Genomic DNA, 20,885 nt, shown 5'->3' with positions numbered 1-20,885 from the left:
TGCTCTGGGAAATATCCAAGTAGGGGAGGAGAAATTTGCATGGCTCAGAGGTCATCAGGGTGTGAAACAGCCCTTAGAATAAGAACTGTCTCCTTTGTACTGGTCTGAAGAATCAGAAGTGTTTCTCCTTTGAAGAACCTGATATGGAGGAAAGGTGGATATAAATCTTTACTTTTTATATGCTACAAAAGTGTAGTATTTTCTTGTTGTTGTTGCAGTTCTGTTCTAAAGCTAAAAGAAACAATGAAGCCAATACCATTTTAAACTGTAAAATAATCCAGTTATGGGCTCATCAGTTGCAGGGTACAAGATGCTATTTATACACATACAAATGCACACATGCACATGCATGCATGCACACATACAAACTCACACACACACACACACACACACACACACACACACACACACACACACACACACACACACACACACACACACACACACACACACACACACACACACACACACACACACACACATATAGAGGTAGAGATACAACTGTGTGTGTTTGTGTACATTTATATAAATCAAGGCCAGTGATACTGTGGAAAATCCATACAGACTGAGAGATAGTGTTGGCGTGCTAAGATGCCTTGCAGAAACAGCAGTAGATTGACCCACAAGTGAGAAAGTGTCTGCCTTATTCAGCATGGCTGTAGCACTGTATTTTTAAAGCATTGCTTCCCAAATAAACTGACCTTAGTGTGTTGCATGCTGTCTTTGCTCTCCATGTAGCAGACAAGTGAGTCCTTTCAGACAGTTAGGCTTTACTTTTGATGCCATAACACCACTACACTGCAGTTACAGTGGGGGTCTGGTATCAAGCCAATACATATCTGACATGCAGACAGCATGTTAGCAGTAAACAATGCTAAAACACAGGACACTCAGGAATTGCCCTTGGTCTCAAGCATAAAAGACAAGCAGCCATGAAAGTTCAATGGAGACCTTCCTGTCAGTGCTCTTGAAAGGCATATTTACTTAAAAGAAAGGATTTTCTAGCCTTCTAGCATTAATTCTTATACTTACCTTTACTAGAAGTTTACAATATACCATTTATTATTAACCCAATACAAATCAAACGCCTGCTTTCTGTTTAGGAAGAAAAAGTAGTCGTTATTTTTTTAAGAAATGTAGCTTTCTGTGACCATGCTGGTATGGATTCTGAAACAATTCTTAGTGAAATAAAAAGGAGTTATGTTTGTTAGAACAGGCAGGATGCTGAAAATGTGAGTATTTCCTTTTTCAAAAGATTTTGTTTAAAATCATTGCATATAAAATTCAAAATCATATGATAACTCAAAGTAGAGACATATTTTTTTCTATGACGTTCTTTGTTCTTCACATTGCTGAATGCTAACTATATGTATATTTTGACAGTATTTTTTCATATTGTCTTCACTTCTCTGAGATTTAATAATAAAGTATATGAACAGTTTCCTGCAGCAGCATTATGGGAAGCCACTTATTTTTTGTTTTTGTTTATTTTTGCTGTATTTATGTCATTTGTTTTTTTTTTTTAGCTATTTTTATAAACAGTACATATTTGAGACCACTTAGGACTTTGCTGGGTTTGTGAGCTTTTTTATTAGTAGAGCATATAAGGAGCCTCTTATGTTTAAAACAATGTATTGCAACACTCACCTAGGCTGTTTGAGGCACATCTCTGTCATGTCATATACTTTGCACCTGAATTCAGGTGACAGAGTTCACTTGGAGATAACTCTCTGTAGTTTGGTAACTTTAATACAATTAATGATTATACCCTAGACTAGTTTAGTGATGCTGTATTTGCATTAGATTTTCTGTAGTATTTTCATTAAATTCATCTTCTTATTTGAAATTTTCAATCACCTAGATTTTAGGAGTGAAGTATTTTGCCCAAAAGCCTTACTTTTCAGTTTTGCTGAATTTTTCATGGAAATGCTCAAACAACTTTCACAGTAGACAGGCATCAACATAGATCAGCATCCCTCCCTGTGTTGTAGCCGTACTGTTTCATATATTTGTATCCTCTCCTTATCAAATATTTTCTTTCAGAAAATACATTCATCTAGTTATCAGATGCTTTTAAGGCAGTAAGTCAGAAACCAGACATCCATGAGTTGTTGGTAACAACACCAGTCTCCTTTTTATGAATATTATTTACTTTTAGCGTAAGACTTCAGATTGTTAAGCACCTTACAGTTCAATTCAGTTCAGCCTAAAGTACTTCTTCATTCGACTTGGATTATTTATAAACTGCTACTGTGACATTTTCTTAAAGCATGCTGAAAGCTACTGCTATTACAGTCAAAGAAAAAAAGTGGTGATTTTGTTTTTTTTGTCTTGATGTTCAACAGCATGTTATACAAGCTAGTTTAACATCAACTAGATCTGGATGTGTCTACTTTGGTTCATAGGTTCATACTAAGCTAACTGCCCTTGCAAGCCTAGTCAATTATCCCTTGTGAGAATCAAACCCTGTACCTCGTGTTTGTAAGGCAAACACCTTAACCATTAGGCCACCCTCCCACCCCTTGTCATCATGGAAGGAGATGGTCAACAGATCAAGCTGCTTTGCCAGGGATGGTCTGCATCTCTCCCCTCTAGGCTTTCAAATATTAGCTAAAACATTGTCTCCCCCCATAGTGCCGTTTTTAGACAATGCCAAACTGAAAGTACTTCTGACATAGCAAATCAAAACCAACAAAATCTAAAGGTATTACTGCTCAGTTCTAGGAGTCTAAACAAAAAACTCCACTCTCTAGAAGCTCTCTTTACCCTAGAGAATGCTGACATCTGTGCTGTCACTGAGATATGGTTTAAAGCCATGGAGAACACAGCAACAGTTGTAGATTATAATACCTTCCACGCATTTAGGCCAGCTACTTCACAGGCAAGGACTAAAGGTGGAGGTGTCTCTATTTACATCAAAGATAAATAAACTTCAATGCCAGTCAAACAGGAGAATGCACTTGAGCTGCTACATGTTAAAATCACTGTAGGCAAAATCCAGTACTTATTCTTTGCAATCTATACGTCCCCCTCTATGACACAGGAAAGCCATACTATATATTTAAACACTAATGATCCAAACCAATATGATATTCATTGGTAACTTTAATTACCCCGCTATTAACTGGAAATCCTATATGACACCATACGTACATGCACAGAGATTCATGGGTTTTGTAAACACAAACTCCTGGGACCAAATACAATACACCAACCAGGGGTACAACCATACTACATTTTGACCTCACTAATATGGGAGAATGCTGCACACCACCTTCTGCAATGTCTTCCCTGGTAAAGTCAGACCACAAAATGGTCTCCTTTGAAGTACAAGTAAAACCTGGACCCCCAGCTAAAGCTGGAATATTCAGGAACTATTGTAAGACTAACTTTCTGCTGTTATGTGAAAACCTGGCAAAATTTCAAGCCTCCTTAAACATAAGAACACTGCTGCCTATGAAGAATTGTTCACAAAAACCCTGTACAAGCATGTTAATAGCTGATAGAAGCAGCTGTACCCACCAGGAAGAAGTACAGAACTAACTAAAAAAAAAAACAAGCCACCCTGGTGGAATCACAAAATCAATAGGCTGTATAACAAGAGGAAAAAAATCATGGCAACAATTAGGAGGTGCAGCACCCAGCAGGATAAAATCACTCTCATCAAACTAAACAAACAACTCAGAGGAGAAATAAAGTCTACCCAAGCCAAATTTGAGGTATGTTTGGCCTCAGAGGCCAAGGACAACCACAAAGCATTCTTTAGCTATGTCTGCAGCCTCAAAGTCCCTACACAATTGTGTGCAGAGCTCAATATAAATGGAGTCTCCTATACTGAGCCAAAAGCCAAAGCAAATCTCCTGGATGATAAATTCACCTCCAACTTTACCTATCTCTACCCTCAACCTTCCCTCAGGAAATATCATCAAACATAACTCCCCCTAATATCATTAGAGAACAGGTCCGTAATACTCTCTAAGACCAAGAACACTGCATCAATGGATCCAGACAATATCCCAGGCTGCCATCTAATAGCATGAAACATGGCCTATCAGGGCCTCTGGAATTACTGTTTAACTGTAGCCTCCAAACAGGTTTTGTGCCTCATGAATGCTGAAAGGCAATCGTCATCCCTCTGCACAAGTGGGCCATCTACAGACACTAGAAACTACAAACTCATAAGTCTCATTAGTCTTATATGTAAAGCCATGGAAAGAATTATTATGGAGATGATCAGCAGAGATATGGTAAACCTCCAGACACTGGACCCAACCCAGTTTGGTTTTGTCAAGGGGAGGTCATGCCTACTGAGCCTGGTGGACTTCAATGCCAGTCAAACAGGAGAATGCACTTGAGCTGCTACATGTTAAAATCACTGTAGGCAAAATCCAGTACTTATTCTTTGCAATCTATCCCTCTATGACACAGGAAAGCCATACTATATATTTAAACACTAATGATCCAAACCAATATGATATTCATTGGTAACTTTAATTACCCCGCTATTAACTGGAAATCCTATATGACACCATATGTACATGCACAGAGATTCATGGGTTTTGTAAACACAAACTCCTGGGACCAAATACAATACACCAACCAGGGGTACAACCATACTACATTTTGACCTCACTAATATGGGAGAATGCTGCACACCACCTACTGCAATGTCTTCCCTGGTAAAGTCAGACCACAAAATGGTCTCCTTTGAAGTACAAGTAAAACCTGGACCCCCAGCTAAAGCTGGAATATTCAGGAACTATTGTAAGACTAACTTTCTGCTGTTATGTGAAAACCTCCAACTTTACCTATCTCTCCCCTCAACCTTCCCTCAGGAAATATCATCAAACATAACTCCCCCTAATATCATTAGAGAACAGGTCCGTAATACTCTCTAAGACCAAGAACACTGCATCAATGGATCCAGACAATATCCCAGGCTGCCATCTAATAGCATGAAACATGGCCTGTCAGGGCCTCTGGAATTACTGTTTAACTGTAGCCTCCAAACAGGTTTTGTGCCTCATGAATGCTGAAAGGCAATCGTCATCCCTCTGCACAAGTGGGCCATCTACAGACACTAGAAACTACAAACTCATAAGTCTCATTAGTCTTATATGTAAAGCCATGGAAAGAATTATTATGGAGATGATCAGCAGAGATATGGTAAACCTCCAGACACTGGACCCAACCCAGTTTGGTTTTGTCAAGGGGAGGTCATGCCTACTGAGCCTGGTGGACTTCTTTGAAAAGGTCACCAAAGCAATGAATGAGAGCAAAATGATTCACACTGCCTGCCTTGACCTGGCCAAGGCATTTGACACAATACACCACTTGGGCATTGTTGACAAAATCAAGAGGTTGGGTACAAACCCATATGTCACACAGTCGATTGCCAACTGGCTCTCAGACAAAACCCAGGAAGATAAAATTGGGAAGTCCACATCAACAAAGAGGCCAGTCACAAGGGCACTCCCTCAGAGATCAGTCCTTGGACTGCTCCTTTTTGGCATACTTCTCAGAAGTCAAGGCCAATGTCAGTGGTCTCTGGCTGACTAAATTTGTAGATGATTGCAAATTAGCAGCTGTCATTGAATCTCACACAAATGTTCTGCAGTAGGGGCTGACACAGACAAAGAACTGCTGTCAGAGCTATGGCCTAAAACAAAATGACAAGAAATGCATAATAGTATCTTTTGAGAACTCATGCATCCTTGGTTACTATCATATTTACAACACACCCCTTAGAGATAACTGAGTAGTCAGGGAGTTAGGGACACACATAGACAGTAATCTAGCCTTTACCCAACATGTGTCTACAGTGGTGAGGTATTCACTCTTTGTTGTGCAACTTATAAACAAAGTTATGGCTTCTAAGTCAAAGGAGGTCATTGTTCCACTGTATTTGGCATTCATCAGACCTATAATTGAGTAGAATTCCCCCTATGGTATTTACCTAACCAGGCATATCCAACAACTGGAACATCTGCAGAGGTTCCTCACTAAAAGAATACAGGGCATAAGTAAAATTTCCTATGCAGAGAACCTCAAGGCCCTATCCCTGTATCCTTGTTTCTGAGGGGAGATCTATGTCTGGCATACTGGGCATTGTCAGACCCCACTCTGATGGGACCTGCTTCATATCCACAAAACAAACAGCTCCAGAATTACCCATTCTAAAGACTTAAACTTAGCCTGTGATATAAACAGGACCTGCTGGAGAGATAGGTATGTATCCCAGATAGCACCATGTCTATGGAACAGGCTCCCTATCCTTGTGAAGCAGAGTTCCCCCCCTAACCCAATTCAAGTGCAACTTGGACAACTGGATCTGAAACCAGAAATGTATCCCTGGTTTGGCACCTATGTCTCAAATAGACGCAGGTAACCTGTAAATGGTTCATCTCCCAAGCCCATGCTTACACTTATTAAGGGTATCAGAACTTGTCAGAGATTTGGGATGCATGGCTAGGCTTAAAAAGGCCCTTGTGGTCATTAGCCTAGTAAACACCCATGAACCTATGATCCTATGAACCTATTTTGCTAGAGTAACTGGTAGAAGATTTAGATATAAATGTAAAGGTATTGTTAAACATTTTATTCAGGAAAATATAGGCTAGAGAGTAATGGAACTTTTCTAAAGAAGACTCAATAATCTGAATATAAAATATATATATTTTTTTTACCAATATGTAGAAAAAAGACAACAGCAGCGTTGAACCAAACATTTTTTTTTTACCTTGGAGATATGAAGTTAATACATTACTCAAATAATTAAAGTCCAAGGGCCTAGTCTGTGTATTTCAACAGAGGGATCTAGATTAGATCACTGAACACTTAAATAAGTGAACGGTGATTAATCGACCCTATGTACGTGAAAGCTTACAATGTTGAACTGCCAGAACAGCAATTTTTTTCCAATGGAAAAAACATTGCTGTTCCAACAAAAAAATTAAAAATAAAAAACAAAACACTTTAAACATTGCATTAAGTGGGGGTCTTTGGCCCCCACACCCCTCCCCACTTAAGAATCCAAATTCTGACACCGCACAACAGTGCAGTAAACGGCAAAGTAACAAAGCAGCTAAGCGCATACTTTATATGGGAAAGAAGTTGCCTAAATGCTGGACTGATATTTAGCCATTTCAGTCTTTTAAGTTCAATCAAGACGCATTCGAAAGAGTGCATTTTCGGTCTTCTAATAGGAACCCAACAGAGGTTGCCTCATAAATTTTTGACTGCTTAAAGGCTCTGCTGTTATTATGTAATTTGTCTTGCAATACTCTGTCAAGGGGCAACAGGTCTATGCAAAGTAAATGATTTGAAGTTTCACAGGTCCTTTTTAAGGTAAGCAAAGAACTGCACCAGTTAATTTCACTTTGTGTATTGGTGATCACAGTGGGATGGTTTATTTTGTGTATCAATGGTCTGGTTACTGGCAAGAGTATTTTTTTTTTTCAGAAATAAAAATGAAGGTTTTCTGTATGCATAGATAGAGCAAGTGTATGTTTCTGAAATATTTGCATGGACATTCTAGCAGGATAAAATGTTTGAGTAACTATGTCTGAAGTTACTGGCTAAGTACATGATATAGTTGCTTAGTGTCAACTCAATGCATATAATTAAGAAAAAGTTGCTCTGAGGTTCCAGTTAATTACTGCACATTCTGCATCTTCTACACATTTTTTATTTTTGGTCTTCATGTGGCTCACCTGCTTAACCACTGTGGCTGTAGAAGAAAAGGAACCTATGACTGCCACTGCTAACAGGATTGAATAGAAGCACACTACAGTTAGCTGGGCTGTGGATTTCTGATAATTACATGGATGTATAGGAAACAGATTTGTTTTAACTTACATACAATTTCTAAAAACAGTATCGACAAAATGAAAGTTTCAGGCTGGAAAGCTTCACAGGAAGCAAAGTTAACAACATAATAAAGGGTCTCCAAAAACAGTCTGTAGTGCCCATTTTCAGTAAAATGTTAACAGGTGCATTTGAAACCCTTCTGACAAATTGTGATATAGCAATTTTTGTCACAGAGTCCCCGTAACTTTCAATGATAATTGTGTAATGAAGCAATATTCTAGACTGAAACTGATTTAATATCAAGATTTTGTAACACAACCAAAATGTGAAAAGAACTAGACTGGATTAGCAACAGAAAACTATGGATTTAATGTTGGATATAATGATACCACAACTTCAAGCCATAATAATACCTTAGTGGATGGAGCCAGGTTGTCCTTTTCTAACGTCACAAAATGAAAACAAAGACTTTATTCAGATGTGTAGTTAAGAATGGGCTTCATTCTCATTTATTTGAAGGGGAAATAAACTAGAAAACTTGCAATTAACATTTGGAGTGATTACTGTGCATTGAAAAATGAGGTTGCATAAACAGCAAGGAGGAAACATGGACATTTTGTCTGCAGGGGTTAAAAGCCTGATTGCACAAACTGAGTCCAGTTTCTTTTTTATTCTTATGTCTGTTGAACATAAATTGACAGGTCTCCCAGAATTCCCAAAAGGATGGCTAGATGTAACATTTGTCCAAGAACTATTTTGAACTGTCAATGACAAGCAATGTAAATTAAAACCCTGAGCATTTAACCAATTATTGTGAACATTGTTTCCATTTTGCAGTGTTTACTTTCTGATAATTTAGTCCTTGTACAGTCTTTTATGTCATACTGACTTAAGGAGTCTAGTGTCAGAAATGCTGTGCATGTATGGCACTCATAAGTTCAGATATCACAAAAAAGACCACATAAATCGATACATGTTTTACTGATATAACTTTTGTAAGCACAGCTGTTGCTTTTTTTTTGTATCTAATAGGATCATTTACTTTTTAAAATCTCAGGTCACTGTTGAAGATTAATTGAAGGATATCCTGTCATATTAATAAGAGTATAGATGGGACATTCAGACTGTGTGTGTGTGTGCGTGTGTGCGTGTGTGCGCGTGTGTGTGTGTGTGTGTGTCTTTGCGTGTGTGTACAATTCCCCATTTAGGAGCACTGTCATGTTAAATGACTTGCTCAGACCAAAATCCTCTACCTTAGCTACCAGAGTTAAGAGCCTTAGTCCTTTATTCCAACTGCCAAATCTCCATTAACTTCTTTCATTTCCTTTAGTAAATCATTAAGAAGTACAGTCACTCAATTCCAGTCATTAGAATTTTATTTTTGTGTTTCACGAAATGCGTGTTTATGCAAAACCTATTATTATGTTAACTTTTACGAGATTCAAAGTAGACTGCTCTTATGTTTCTTCAGTTTTACAAAACATCTCCGATTTTGACTCATATTTATACTCTGTCCTTGAACAACACACTGGAATAGACAGTGCTTTAGGAAACTGGACATTTGGGCTAGGTTTGCCAATGATTCCCTGGGTTACAAGGTCTGAGTCAGATTACTTGTGGTATAAATGATGAAAATATACTATTGTAAACAGAAGCATCATTTTAGGAGTCATGATTTTTGGATGTGATCCATGGTTTCCTTCTGTTGAATGTTCACACTGTTTATTCTTTAGCTGTGAATAAACTGGACAGCATGAAGTCTGTGAGTATAATGTTTATATTTTAACTATGAATACATCTTTAATTTAGGTTGTTTCTTTTCAGCCACACCACTGTGAAATGCATTGTACTTCATGCAGATTAGTAAGGCTACAAGCTGTTAAAGAGCTGCTTCCTGTAGTACATGGTTTGATTCCCTCAGCCATGATTTGTATTCTATGTAACTCTGCCAAGTTACCTCATAAGACAGTACTTCTGGGCTGTTCCTGGAAAGGGACACTTGTGTCTAGTGTACCACACAAGGCTGTTAGCAAATGCACTATACATTTGTCGTTTGAATCCCTTTACTCTTCACATAGATGCTTATTAGTTAGCTGTCTGAGAATGAATCCCAGCACATCTCTACTAGTTTAATGAGCTACCTGATTTCTCATGCTAAGTCTGATTTCAATGTGAGTTTTTTTTTGTTATAACTATCAGTGTTTTTTCTGTAAAATTTGAAATAAAAAGTTTTAAATTAAATCAACATCTCTAGGATAATTATAAAAGTAAAGAAGACAATAGTATATATAGTAACAGGTTTGATTAGTATTTATACAGTAATGGGGAAAGACAGAGAAATACTTGGATATTGGTATGGATGGCAGAGGCTTAATTCGTTACCCTGCATAGGGCCACATTTACCCATGATCCATCTCTATAGACTCTGGTGGTGTATACTGCAACAACACAGAATCATTATGCCCAGAAATCTACTAAGAGTTTCAGAGGGGATGGTTATTCTTGATGACAGAGAAGACATAGGATAGTCAAAAATGAGATGCAGGTGTCCTGAAAGCATATCACCTTTCACCCTGATTTTTATATGACTTATGGATTGTTGAATAAAAGCTGCTACAGCATTTATTGTCTTTAATTTGTTTGCTTTATCCATTATACTTCAGAATGAATTCAAACATTAATAGACCTGGAATGTGTAATATAGGCTAAACATATTGCAGTTTAATAATCTTTTTTTGTAGTACCATCTTTTCAGCCTTCAGCAACTTCAAAGCGATTGACATTTGTGAGGTCAAATAGTCTGCGTTATTTGGAGGATCATCTATACTTAATCATTGTTGCATAGTACTGTGATATAATCTCCTCTACAAGACCATTAAAAGAATGGAAAGGCCGCAGAAATACCTCACTAAAAGAATCACAGGCTTAAAGCAGATGAGCTATGCTGACCGGCTAAAAAAAACTCCAGCTATACTCTGTCGCATATCGTCTACTCAGTGGTGATCTCTGCTTAACATACAAGGCCATGTCAAACCCAAAGCTGCTGGACATGCTACACCTAAAGAAATCCCAATCCCTCAGTGCCACATGCTCCAGGGATCTAAACCTTGTCATCTCACAATGAACAAAATGTGCTGGAGGGATAGGTTCCTGACCCAGAGACTCCCCAAACTCTGGAATAGACTGCCCATACATGTCAAGCCCTTTGGCCCTCTTCAAAAGGAACCTTGACAATTGGATGGGAGATAGGAAATTCACCCTGGGGATCACGTCAGTCACCCTGCTAGACAGGGGTCCAGGGAAGTAAATATTGTGGGAAGAAATAGTCAGGGAATTGTTATGGCTAGGCTTGTATAGGCCCTAGTGCCGATAGCCTAGTACCAACCTATGAACCTATGAACCTATGAAACAGATTGCATAGGATTTCTCCATTTTGCTTAACACAAAAGTGTTGCAATATAGTAAAAAGCTTCTATAAATTGTTAATAGCAACTGTTATTGGCATGTTGCATAGTATCTTATATTTACTCACTCATTTCTAAGCATGTGACAAAAAAGTTTAGCTGCTGATGTTCCCTAGTTTGTGAAACAAGTAAGAGAGTGTGTGTGTGAGCTTGTGCTCCATGTTTGAAGTACAAGGCTTTTACAATAACTGCAACTATAACAGAGGGTTGTTGCTATGGAGGCAATTTAATCAGTTGGATGTGATGAACAGGGGCTACAGGCTTTAACATCTGAATCTTATATATCAATATTTGAAAGCACAATGGAATCAAAACTCTAGGATTTGACTCCCACTATTAGTGCCTATTAAAACACAAATTACAGTTGATTAAGGGTATATGGTAAATGTGCATTTCTGTCTTCGGATAATAATCATCACCCACTACAGCCAGGTAAGCTTTACAGTCCACAGCTACCAATAAAACATTTAATCTATGAACCTAATCCCCGGGATTGCATCCTCCTCAGACTCAGCCAAGTCCTACCATGTAAATTTACAAACAGTAATTGAAACTTGAGCAAAGCTATTTGACCTCCCTCCTCCAATCACACACACATTTCTTACAACAGGGGTTGTAAATGGTGACTTTCCAAACCTATTTCCTTTCTTCCTAGTTTTTAAGATGCCAGGTAATCAAAACTAACAAAATAACAAAACAAAAGCACACATTAATGTTTATCTTTAAAATACATATTTAAATAGTAGCAATTAGCAATGAGTAATTGTCATATCAAGGAAAGACACCACACAGTTTGGAACTCTGGTAAAATGTATGAACCCTTAAGCTAATAAATAGAACAGCAGCCTCATACATTTAAATTAGACTAATAGCATTCTTTACTTAAATACGTTTAAGCATTTTGTTGTCAAGTAAATATGCAGACAGTAAAAGGCATACACAAAAACTGAAAATAAAGCATTTAAATAGCAGAATATGATCAGAAAAAATGTCTTACATCTAGACTAGAAACCACATGTTTCTTGCTAAATAAATAGCGTGCCCTCACATCTTCTGGCTGTTAAGTCCAAATGGAATTTCTGAGTCCTTACTTTCAGTATAATTCTGACTTCACAGGTATCATTTGCAAGCAAAGCAAAACTCCTGTGCCTCCTTTACTTCTAGACAAAGTTATACCACAAAAAAAAAAACAGTTTTCAAGAAAGAAACTTTAAATGATAAGTTGGTTCCTAGGCAGGCAGCAATGCTTCTGTCACTTTATTTTAGAATGTATTTTGTTGTTTTTTCTACAGAAATGCAAGGAAACACTGACATACAATCATAAATCACCGAAAGGCACATTTTGACTTCTGAATAAGACAAGACTGTGACATACAAATGGTGAAAATATTCCTTTATCACCTACATATCCATTAATGGTTCATCCGCTAAACAGTTTGGATGTCTTCAAGAATTAAAATTCCGTGCACAGAAGACAAAGATGTAAACAATCGTTCGCATAGACACAGAAGACTGTTTTCGTCTTCTGCATCTGTGCAACCAGACACAAAGGGTGTTCTTAAAGAACACCCTTTAAAAATAGTATTCTTTTTAATTAAAGAAAATTTATCTCCCGGTATTTTTTCTGGAAAATATGCTGTCCAGTTTCTTTTCCGGAGAATGCCCCCTTAATTCTGGACAGTCCAGATGGATTCCTGATAGTTGATAACCCTACTTAGATAGTGTTTTACAAACCTGGTCTTGTGATATTTGAGGAGGGAGGTTAGATATAGGTATTTAATTTAAGAATATTGCAGGGGGGGGTGCTGAAGTTAGAAATTAATTTGTCTACTAGCAGATTGGCTATATCCTTAGGCACTGATTATATGATATCATTTATTGTTAGCTCTGCCCAGTGCTGGGCATCATTTCTGGGATTTCTAATATAGTTAAAGAATATTTTGTAGTTACCTTTCATCTGAGTGACTATTTTTGCCTCCTGTCTCACTTTGGTTAATTTGGTCAGGATCCATAGTGCCTTGTTTAGCTTAGCAAAGTCATTTTTGGGTTCTTGAGATTTATATTTATTTTTGAGGGCAATTATATATTATTTTCTTTTATTGTAGAGCCTATTTAGGGTCTATGCAACTGGATCGAAAACTGATGTCATTAAATGGCTTTTTACACCGAAAATGCCGTTGATAGAAATCAGTTTTCTGAGATCACAGTACAGTGAACATTAACAAAATTGCCCTTTCCTCACTGTAGTGAGATCTCCGAGTTAGTATATATATATATATATATATATATATATAGTGGGGGTGTGGGGAGCACAGCCCCCAGAAAACCGATTTCTATCAGTGGCATTTTTGGTGTAAATGCCATGGGATTAAATCAGTTTTCGATCCAGTGTCATAGACCCGCCTATTTATGTTATGGTTCGACCACAGGGGTATAATTTTGAATATGACATTGGACTTATTTCACATGCATAGAACTTGGTAGTAAAGTATTCTGTATAAGCATGGGGGGGGATCATCAGCATGGAAGATACTTTCGAATTTAGTTAGGTCATCACTTAGTTTTAGTACATTAGTCTTGACACGGTTTCTAAATAGTATATTATTGAAGGATACTTCACACTTCATCCTTAAAGTGAGTATGACTGGTTTATTGGCCAATCTAACCATGAAGGAGTTTACAAAAAATTGGGGAGCAGAGCTGTCATATATTAGTAAGGCCCAAGTCCAAGATTTCATTCCACCTTGTTGGGTGCAGACTACCTGGTCTAGTTTATATCTGTAAAGTCCAGAAATCTCTAGGCATTCATGTTTGAGGATGCGTAAGTCTCCCAGTATATGGTGGGATAGTTGAAGTCTTCTAAAAGAAGAGTATTTGGTTTAATATGTAAAACTCCATACAAGTTATGTATGAGGTATGGGATATGGGAGATATATGTGTGGTCTTCTTCTTAGCTATGATGTGATAAATTGTTTTGCTTATAGTAAGGTGGGCATGGAAGATTTCCAAGTCATTATATTGTTAAATGAGTCTGGAGGCAAGACTTTTTAAGAATATAGAGACATTGCTGCCTTTAGTGTCTACTTCTAATGCAAGTAGCTCACATGATTATTGGGCAATGATATTTTTTTCTTCTCCCCCATTGGCCATCAGACTAAGGAAAAATCACTAAGCGAGTGCATCGGTCTGCCTCCCCCTGGACTGATGGACTTAATAGTTCAGTCAGCGCAGGGTTCAGCGGCAGGTCACAGGTGCAAACTAACAGGTTTAACATTGTCTGTTATACAGCGCTATATTTTTACTGCTACTAATTGGCTGATCCTGATGTGATTCCTTCCTGACTCGTGAGTTGTACCCTAAGTGTTAAAAAAAAAGAAAAAATGTCAGTGTCAGCTTCCGTCAACTGCGGGAACACATGTGCTGCGTTTTATCCTTTTCTGCTGATTTACTGGGTACATTATGTTTTACTATTTTATGGTAATCTTCTAGCTGCTCTATGATTAATTGTTTATGGTAATCTACTAGTTACTTAATTGTATTTATTCGTCATACGTCTTTTTGTTTTAGGAAGTTGATATGCATCATCATTGCATGCCAAGTAATTTATATTATTAAATTAGACATTTCTTTGGAAGTGTAAAATGCATCTGTTTGAACAAGTGCTACCAATATCTTAAGCATCCTAGAATCAAGTGTACCATGTGGATAACATGTGGCTGACATTATGTTTAATAAAAAAAATAAGATGTATAATGTAGATTGAACTTGCTTCACTCAGTAACTCTCTCCAGAGGTTTTAAGTAGTAGGGAGAGTAGTGAATTGTCCTAGTTGTCATTGAGTGTGTGTGTATTTGTGAATTTTCAACAGAGTGAATGAATCTTGTTATTCTAGCAGTTTTCTAATTTAATAAGATCAATATTTGAAGTCTGTCTTCATTTTTGGGCCTTTGTCCTGCCATTATTTTAGACATTGTCCACATTTCTTGTACTAAGAGATAGGGAGGTATGAGAGCATACCTGTCCTCAGCTGTCCATTATTTTGTCCCAAATTTTATATCTGTTGTAGTCCATCCTAAGACTGATGACTCTTGCAGAAAAGGTGGTGAATTACCCTTAATAAATAATGACAATAGTTGGAGTTATAGACTTCTTTTACTACAGAAAAGTGTATGTTAATTCACATTCTCATAGTCTGTCAATATTTCAAGTTAGTAATATTAATGTTTTAAGAGTGTCCATGATTTTCACTGATTGTCTCTGATTATTTTTGTATTTGTCGGAGATTCTTTTGAGATTTATCCCTGATTGGTTGAGTGCTATGATGTAGAGTAAAAGCACATTTTTTATCAATATTTGTGTGGTAGCATGTCATGTGACTTTACCATTAGCTGTCATTTTTGAGAGTTGTGGGAAATTATGACATCCTATTTTTTTGTCTTGTGCAGTTGTGCTAAGAGGTCAAATCTTGTACTACAGACCGTAGCCCGATAAAGCTAGTGGTGATTAAAGATGCACACAGGGTATTTCATTTTCCATATATTGTACCCACTAATGTGAGTAAGTGTAATCTGCATTAATCTCAGGGCCACTTTTCTTATTTGACAACTGTTCCGTATATTGTTTACTGTTTACATTATTTTACTTGGTACGTATGTTTAGAATATTTTCCATAGAAAATGTTTGTTCATTATTACAAGTTTACATTTTTACCTCACGATGTGTTTAGTATGTCGAATCTTGTACAAAGAATGTGCTCAGTATTGCTACTTTGCTTCTTGGTGCATTTTAGAATGTCAAATCTTTTGCAAAGTTTTGTGTTAGTACTTAAGTAGTGCTAATTGACACTCTGTTTTAGAATGTTAACTTTTGCAAGAAATATGCCGCAAGGTATGTATCTAATCTAACTGCAGTCCTCTGCGGTGTCCTCTTCCATTTACTATTGTGACTTGAACAGGTCTATATGACTTTATTGAATGACTATTCAGTAAATAGCCATTCATTGAACTCCTATTTATTGAAGCTGCTATTCATCGAATAGTGAATTTTAACTAGGGGAACTCAGCAGTAAAGTGATATAGACCCAACTTGAACATGGCCATAAAATGTGGAGGTCAAAAACATTGTTTACATGTGTAAGGCACAAATATTCCATGGGGAAACTATGACTGGATACACAGACAGGCACTGTGTGGGTGCAACACTAATTGGGGGATTAACTTTGCATGGTTATTATACCTTACTCATTTTGTCTGAAATGAATCCCTCCACAATTTACATAGTCCATCATTAATGCATCCCTATAAACTACTTGACTGTGAATCCCAAAGTATGCCTCCTTTTGTTCAGTGGTAAGCTAGAGGCACTGCAACGTGAGTCTCAACTTTCAAGGAAAGTGAGGATTGCTGTTGGTTATGCTACATTTGTTTGCAGTATCAGGGTTTTTCTTTTGGTTGTTTGGTTGGCAAATACCTGCCTCTTAATTTTTTTGCCGTGTGAAACTTGAAATAAAAATTTAAGATTTGAATCTGTGTAGTCACTCTAAAATTAAAGACTGGTTTGAACAGTGTTTTATTTTAATTGGAGCAAAAGAGCCATATAGTGGGATATTGGTATTGTGGGGGCATGATGGGGGATGCAACAAGGTTGTGACAGAGGCGGCCCCAGGTCAGTGTCCTGCCTAGGTCCCGGTATGACCTTGGTCCAGCTCTGCTGGTAAGTTTGACTATTAACCCTTAAAGAGCAACTGGAGTAGGAGAAAGGCAGCCATTATATTATGGAAAAAAGAAGTGATATAGTCGAAGTTGACTTAAATTTTGAAATATTTGAAAATAGTTGATTGGTCTTCCAAATTATTGGGATGCTTGATGTTAGATCAAAAAGGTAAATGATAACATCATCCACAAGTGCTGAAAAAGGTCCATGTAATTATTTTAGAATTTGGAAGTAAATGTAGGAGGTATTTACTAAATATAAGAAAAGAAAATCTATGTAGATATTGATTAAATTGGTAGAAAGGTAGCATCCTTATCTTAAGCCATCGGTAATAGTAATTGAATAGATTAAACAAGCATTAGTGGCAAGATGAACAATAGGATTTTCGTGTAATGCCTTGACATAATTTATAAAGTCTAATAGGAAATGGATGTTATAATAAAAAGAAATTTGTAACTAATTATATTCATCCAACTGACACATGACGTGGGTATGCATCTTTGCAAGGGTTGACCCAGATTTGCCTAGACTTTTGGAAATGTGGAGGCCCAGCTGGGAGAACAAGTCTGAGCAAGCTATGGCCAGTTCAACTCCTTTAGAGGGGATTATAAGGATTTCCATACATGCCACTGCCTCCTGATGAGAGGTGAGGAAGTTATTGTTTACTACATACAGATGAGCAAATAGAGATGGCATAACTCTTGATGTGTAAAGTAAGGGACCATGTATGCATATATTGTTGCTGCATATCCTGCCCTCATGGAAATACTCAAGGGCTACAAAATCCATACTTAGAAAGAGCAGGTCATAGTGTCCTAGGTTGACTTGATCATGCCTCCATCTCTCCCACATGTTGTCTGGTTAGTTTTTGCATTGCAGTCTGGTTGCCTCTTTCTGTCTGCAAAAATAAAAAACAAAACAAAACAATGGCAGTAAGTTATTAAAAAATGAAATATTTTTGAACTTAGTAATTTCAAGTAAGAAATTATAATTATTATAATTTAAGAAATATAATTTGGTACTCATTGGTGTATCTGGCAAGTGAAATATTTGCTGTTATATATGCACATACGCCTTCAAAGCAATACTATATACAGTACAGTTTTTAACAAAATATTAATGCAGTCCTCTTCAGAATCAAGTAGTGAGTGAAATGGTGCTCATGTTTTTATTGAAAGCATCACATTCTGGTCATATCCAAGCAATGGATGAAATATTATTCAGGTTTTATTGAAATCGTCAGAAATAAACCTTTAAAATGGAGATTGCAATTTAGCATTCCCTGCATATTAAGATTACTCACTGTATGCTCTTCCTGCCTTATTCTACAAGCAATGTATTTTTTGTGTCTCTTTACCTGTAATCTAACCATCTCTGGTCAAGGAGCAGTTCACTGTATGAAAGATCAGTATGAGAGAACATTTTAGTAAATAATAATTTCCTGTAAACATGGTTTAAAACTCCTTCAAGCTTGGACTGCCATGTAATTTTTCAAGGCTGTGGTTCTGGTTATTAAAAAAATTAAATGTGTAGTTGAAATGCTATACCTTTTAGCAAAAACTGTCTTTTGAATGGAATAATTTACTTATTTGTCATTGCATTTAAATGAAGTGTCCATAAAATAGTTATTCTCTTAAGTACGTGGATTCTTAAGAAATGCATTTCTTAAGCAGCATACAATGTCTGTTCAATACTTGTATGAAAGTGTATTCAGTCCACTCATTTTTTCCACTAAGAAAATGTTGAAACAAATCTCAGTTTTATCTTATTTATTTTAACAGCTGTTTGTGTTTCATTCTTTCTTTGTTTTATTGCATTGTAGGATATCTCACAGTCAGCATCGAACCGCTCCCCCCAGTGGTGGTGGGGGATGCAGTGACACTGAAATGCAACTTTAAGACAGATGGCAGACTGCGGGAAATAGTTTGGTACAGAGTGAGTAATCCAAGGTCTTTCTAAATCTGTTCCATTTTTTCTTTTGTAAGAAGAAGCTTTTACCTAATTTCTAAGGCGGAAATACTTTTTTCATAGTTATTTCAAAACAGTACTGTAGCTCTTGCAAATGTTATGGATATTATTTGATGTATAATCTGTCTATTTACATTAAACAAGAAATGTAGGACTGTAGTACTTAACAGTTTTGCAGTGAGCATTGGTACAATGAGGAAACAATTGCTGAATGATTACCATAATGATCATCAGTTATCATTTTCCACTCTGCTTTGTGTATTTTTTTTAATCAAGAAGGACATGTTATGTAGGATAGTTTTGCAACCATTTCCATCTTGGGAAATGATTGGCTTATATTTTTGATGGTATCATACTGAGGTTCAATCTTCATTCAATGTAAAAATGTGAAAATAATACACAAATCCTTTACAAGAAGATATGATATTTCTAGCTAGTTTTCATAGTCATATGAATTTTCTCATTGTGATGTGATCCATAATTATGAAATAGAAGTTTGAAAGTCAGTAACATAATAGTGTCCAGAAGCCAGAAATGATGTTTTTTGTAAAGAAGGGCATTATAATGCAGCCAGTAAATCAAGCACTATTTTTTAGAAAAAAAGGGAATGTAATTTATGAATGTAACATAAACAAGGGCAATCTAGTAATACTGTGTGATTATATCATACAAAGAGGTGTGCTGCTTTGAGTCTTCACTTCATTTTTATATATTCTAAAATTACATTTTTTGCTATTGTGAATTTTCGAAGCAACACATGAAGCCAATGAGTAAGCAGGGGCGCTGCTTTATGGTTCCTAAAAGATGAAACTGTGTTCTCCTGAGATGAAGCCCAGAGTTGCACTATTTTTTAAATGAAATTTCTAATGTGTATCATGATTTCTTAATATTTTTTACTATATCTGTACATATGCAAAACTAAAAACAGATTATATGTTCAGAACATTAAATAAAGCACGTCACATTCCACTCAAATTGTCTGTTTTTCCAGTTGACAAGCATCTAAATTATTGATTCTGTGATATATTTCTGAAAAAATGAGGAGTCAGAGTTCCTGTTATTAACCTGCTAAAACCAGCTAAGTATTTTAAAATAATGTAGTCATTCTATATGTATATGTTGACAGCAAGGTCGTAGTTCAAATTATTTATGGCTTCCTTCTGTCGACTTCCAAGATGAAATCATTGTTTAGGATGGACATAACACACTGCATTATTTTACAATGCATATTGCTTAATTATCCAGAGCAGGAACAAAATCATGCTCCTTATTTATATGAGTTTGAAGGTGGTTTTACACTTGATTTGATATCGTTATTTCTGAGTGATGTCTGCCATTTTGTTTTTATTGAGAGTACAAGTATAATGTATTACTGAGTTCTAATACAGGAATACTGCAGTCAGAATATGTCTGTGTACTGTTGCATTATCACATCCTTCTGAGGAAAGGTCAACTCATAAGATACAGCAACAAAACAATGCATTAAAGTAAAAAAGGTTTACAGATAGATGGGTGGACTGGAAGCTAGTCATTGCACAGAAATAAATAATGGCCAATCTGCTTGTATTCTATTCATATTCACATGTGCTGTTATGCTCTCAAGAAATGTATTTTGTCAATTGTTGATCAATTGCCTGTCAAATTTTACATTCACAGTGTTAAACTTTTCTGTACTGCAGTAGTTGCTATCCTTGGTGCATTTTTCCCAAATGAGGTTTGGGAGCAAGCCAATTTATCCAGGGTCAGGTTGGAATAGTAATGGGAGTTAAGATAGTAGTGGAAGAATGTTAGTGTGGCGGGGATGGAAGGGTTAAATTGAGAAAGTAGGAGGGTTGGCAGAAAATGTTAAGTGCAAGGAGGACCTTAACTGGTTTTTTGTGAGTGTTACTGGGTTAGCGATCAGATTTTGGTGTGAACTTGCAGAGTCAAGTG

General features: G+C 36.7%; 1 protein-coding gene across 1 annotated transcript in view; it reads left to right on the top strand.

Moving 5' to 3' along the window:
* Positions 1–20,885, top strand: part of LOC122792899 (immunoglobulin superfamily member 21-like) — a 3,072,813-nt gene that overhangs the window by 1,124,957 nt on the left and 1,926,971 nt on the right. The window contains exon 2 of the mRNA XM_044060458.1: positions 18,808–18,920. Within this exon, the coding sequence (XP_043916393.1) occupies positions 18,808–18,920 (113 nt within the window). The remainder of the gene's footprint in view (positions 1–18,807; positions 18,921–20,885) is intronic.

Source organism: Protopterus annectens, chromosome 2.part0 (genome assembly GCF_019279795.1).
Source record: "Protopterus annectens isolate FY-2018-M chromosome 2.part0, PAN1.0, whole genome shotgun sequence".
Taxonomy (NCBI): domain Eukaryota; kingdom Metazoa; phylum Chordata; order Ceratodontiformes; family Protopteridae; genus Protopterus; species Protopterus annectens.
Note: the sequence above shows the minus strand (reverse complement) of the source record. Positions and strands in the feature narration are given on the sequence as shown.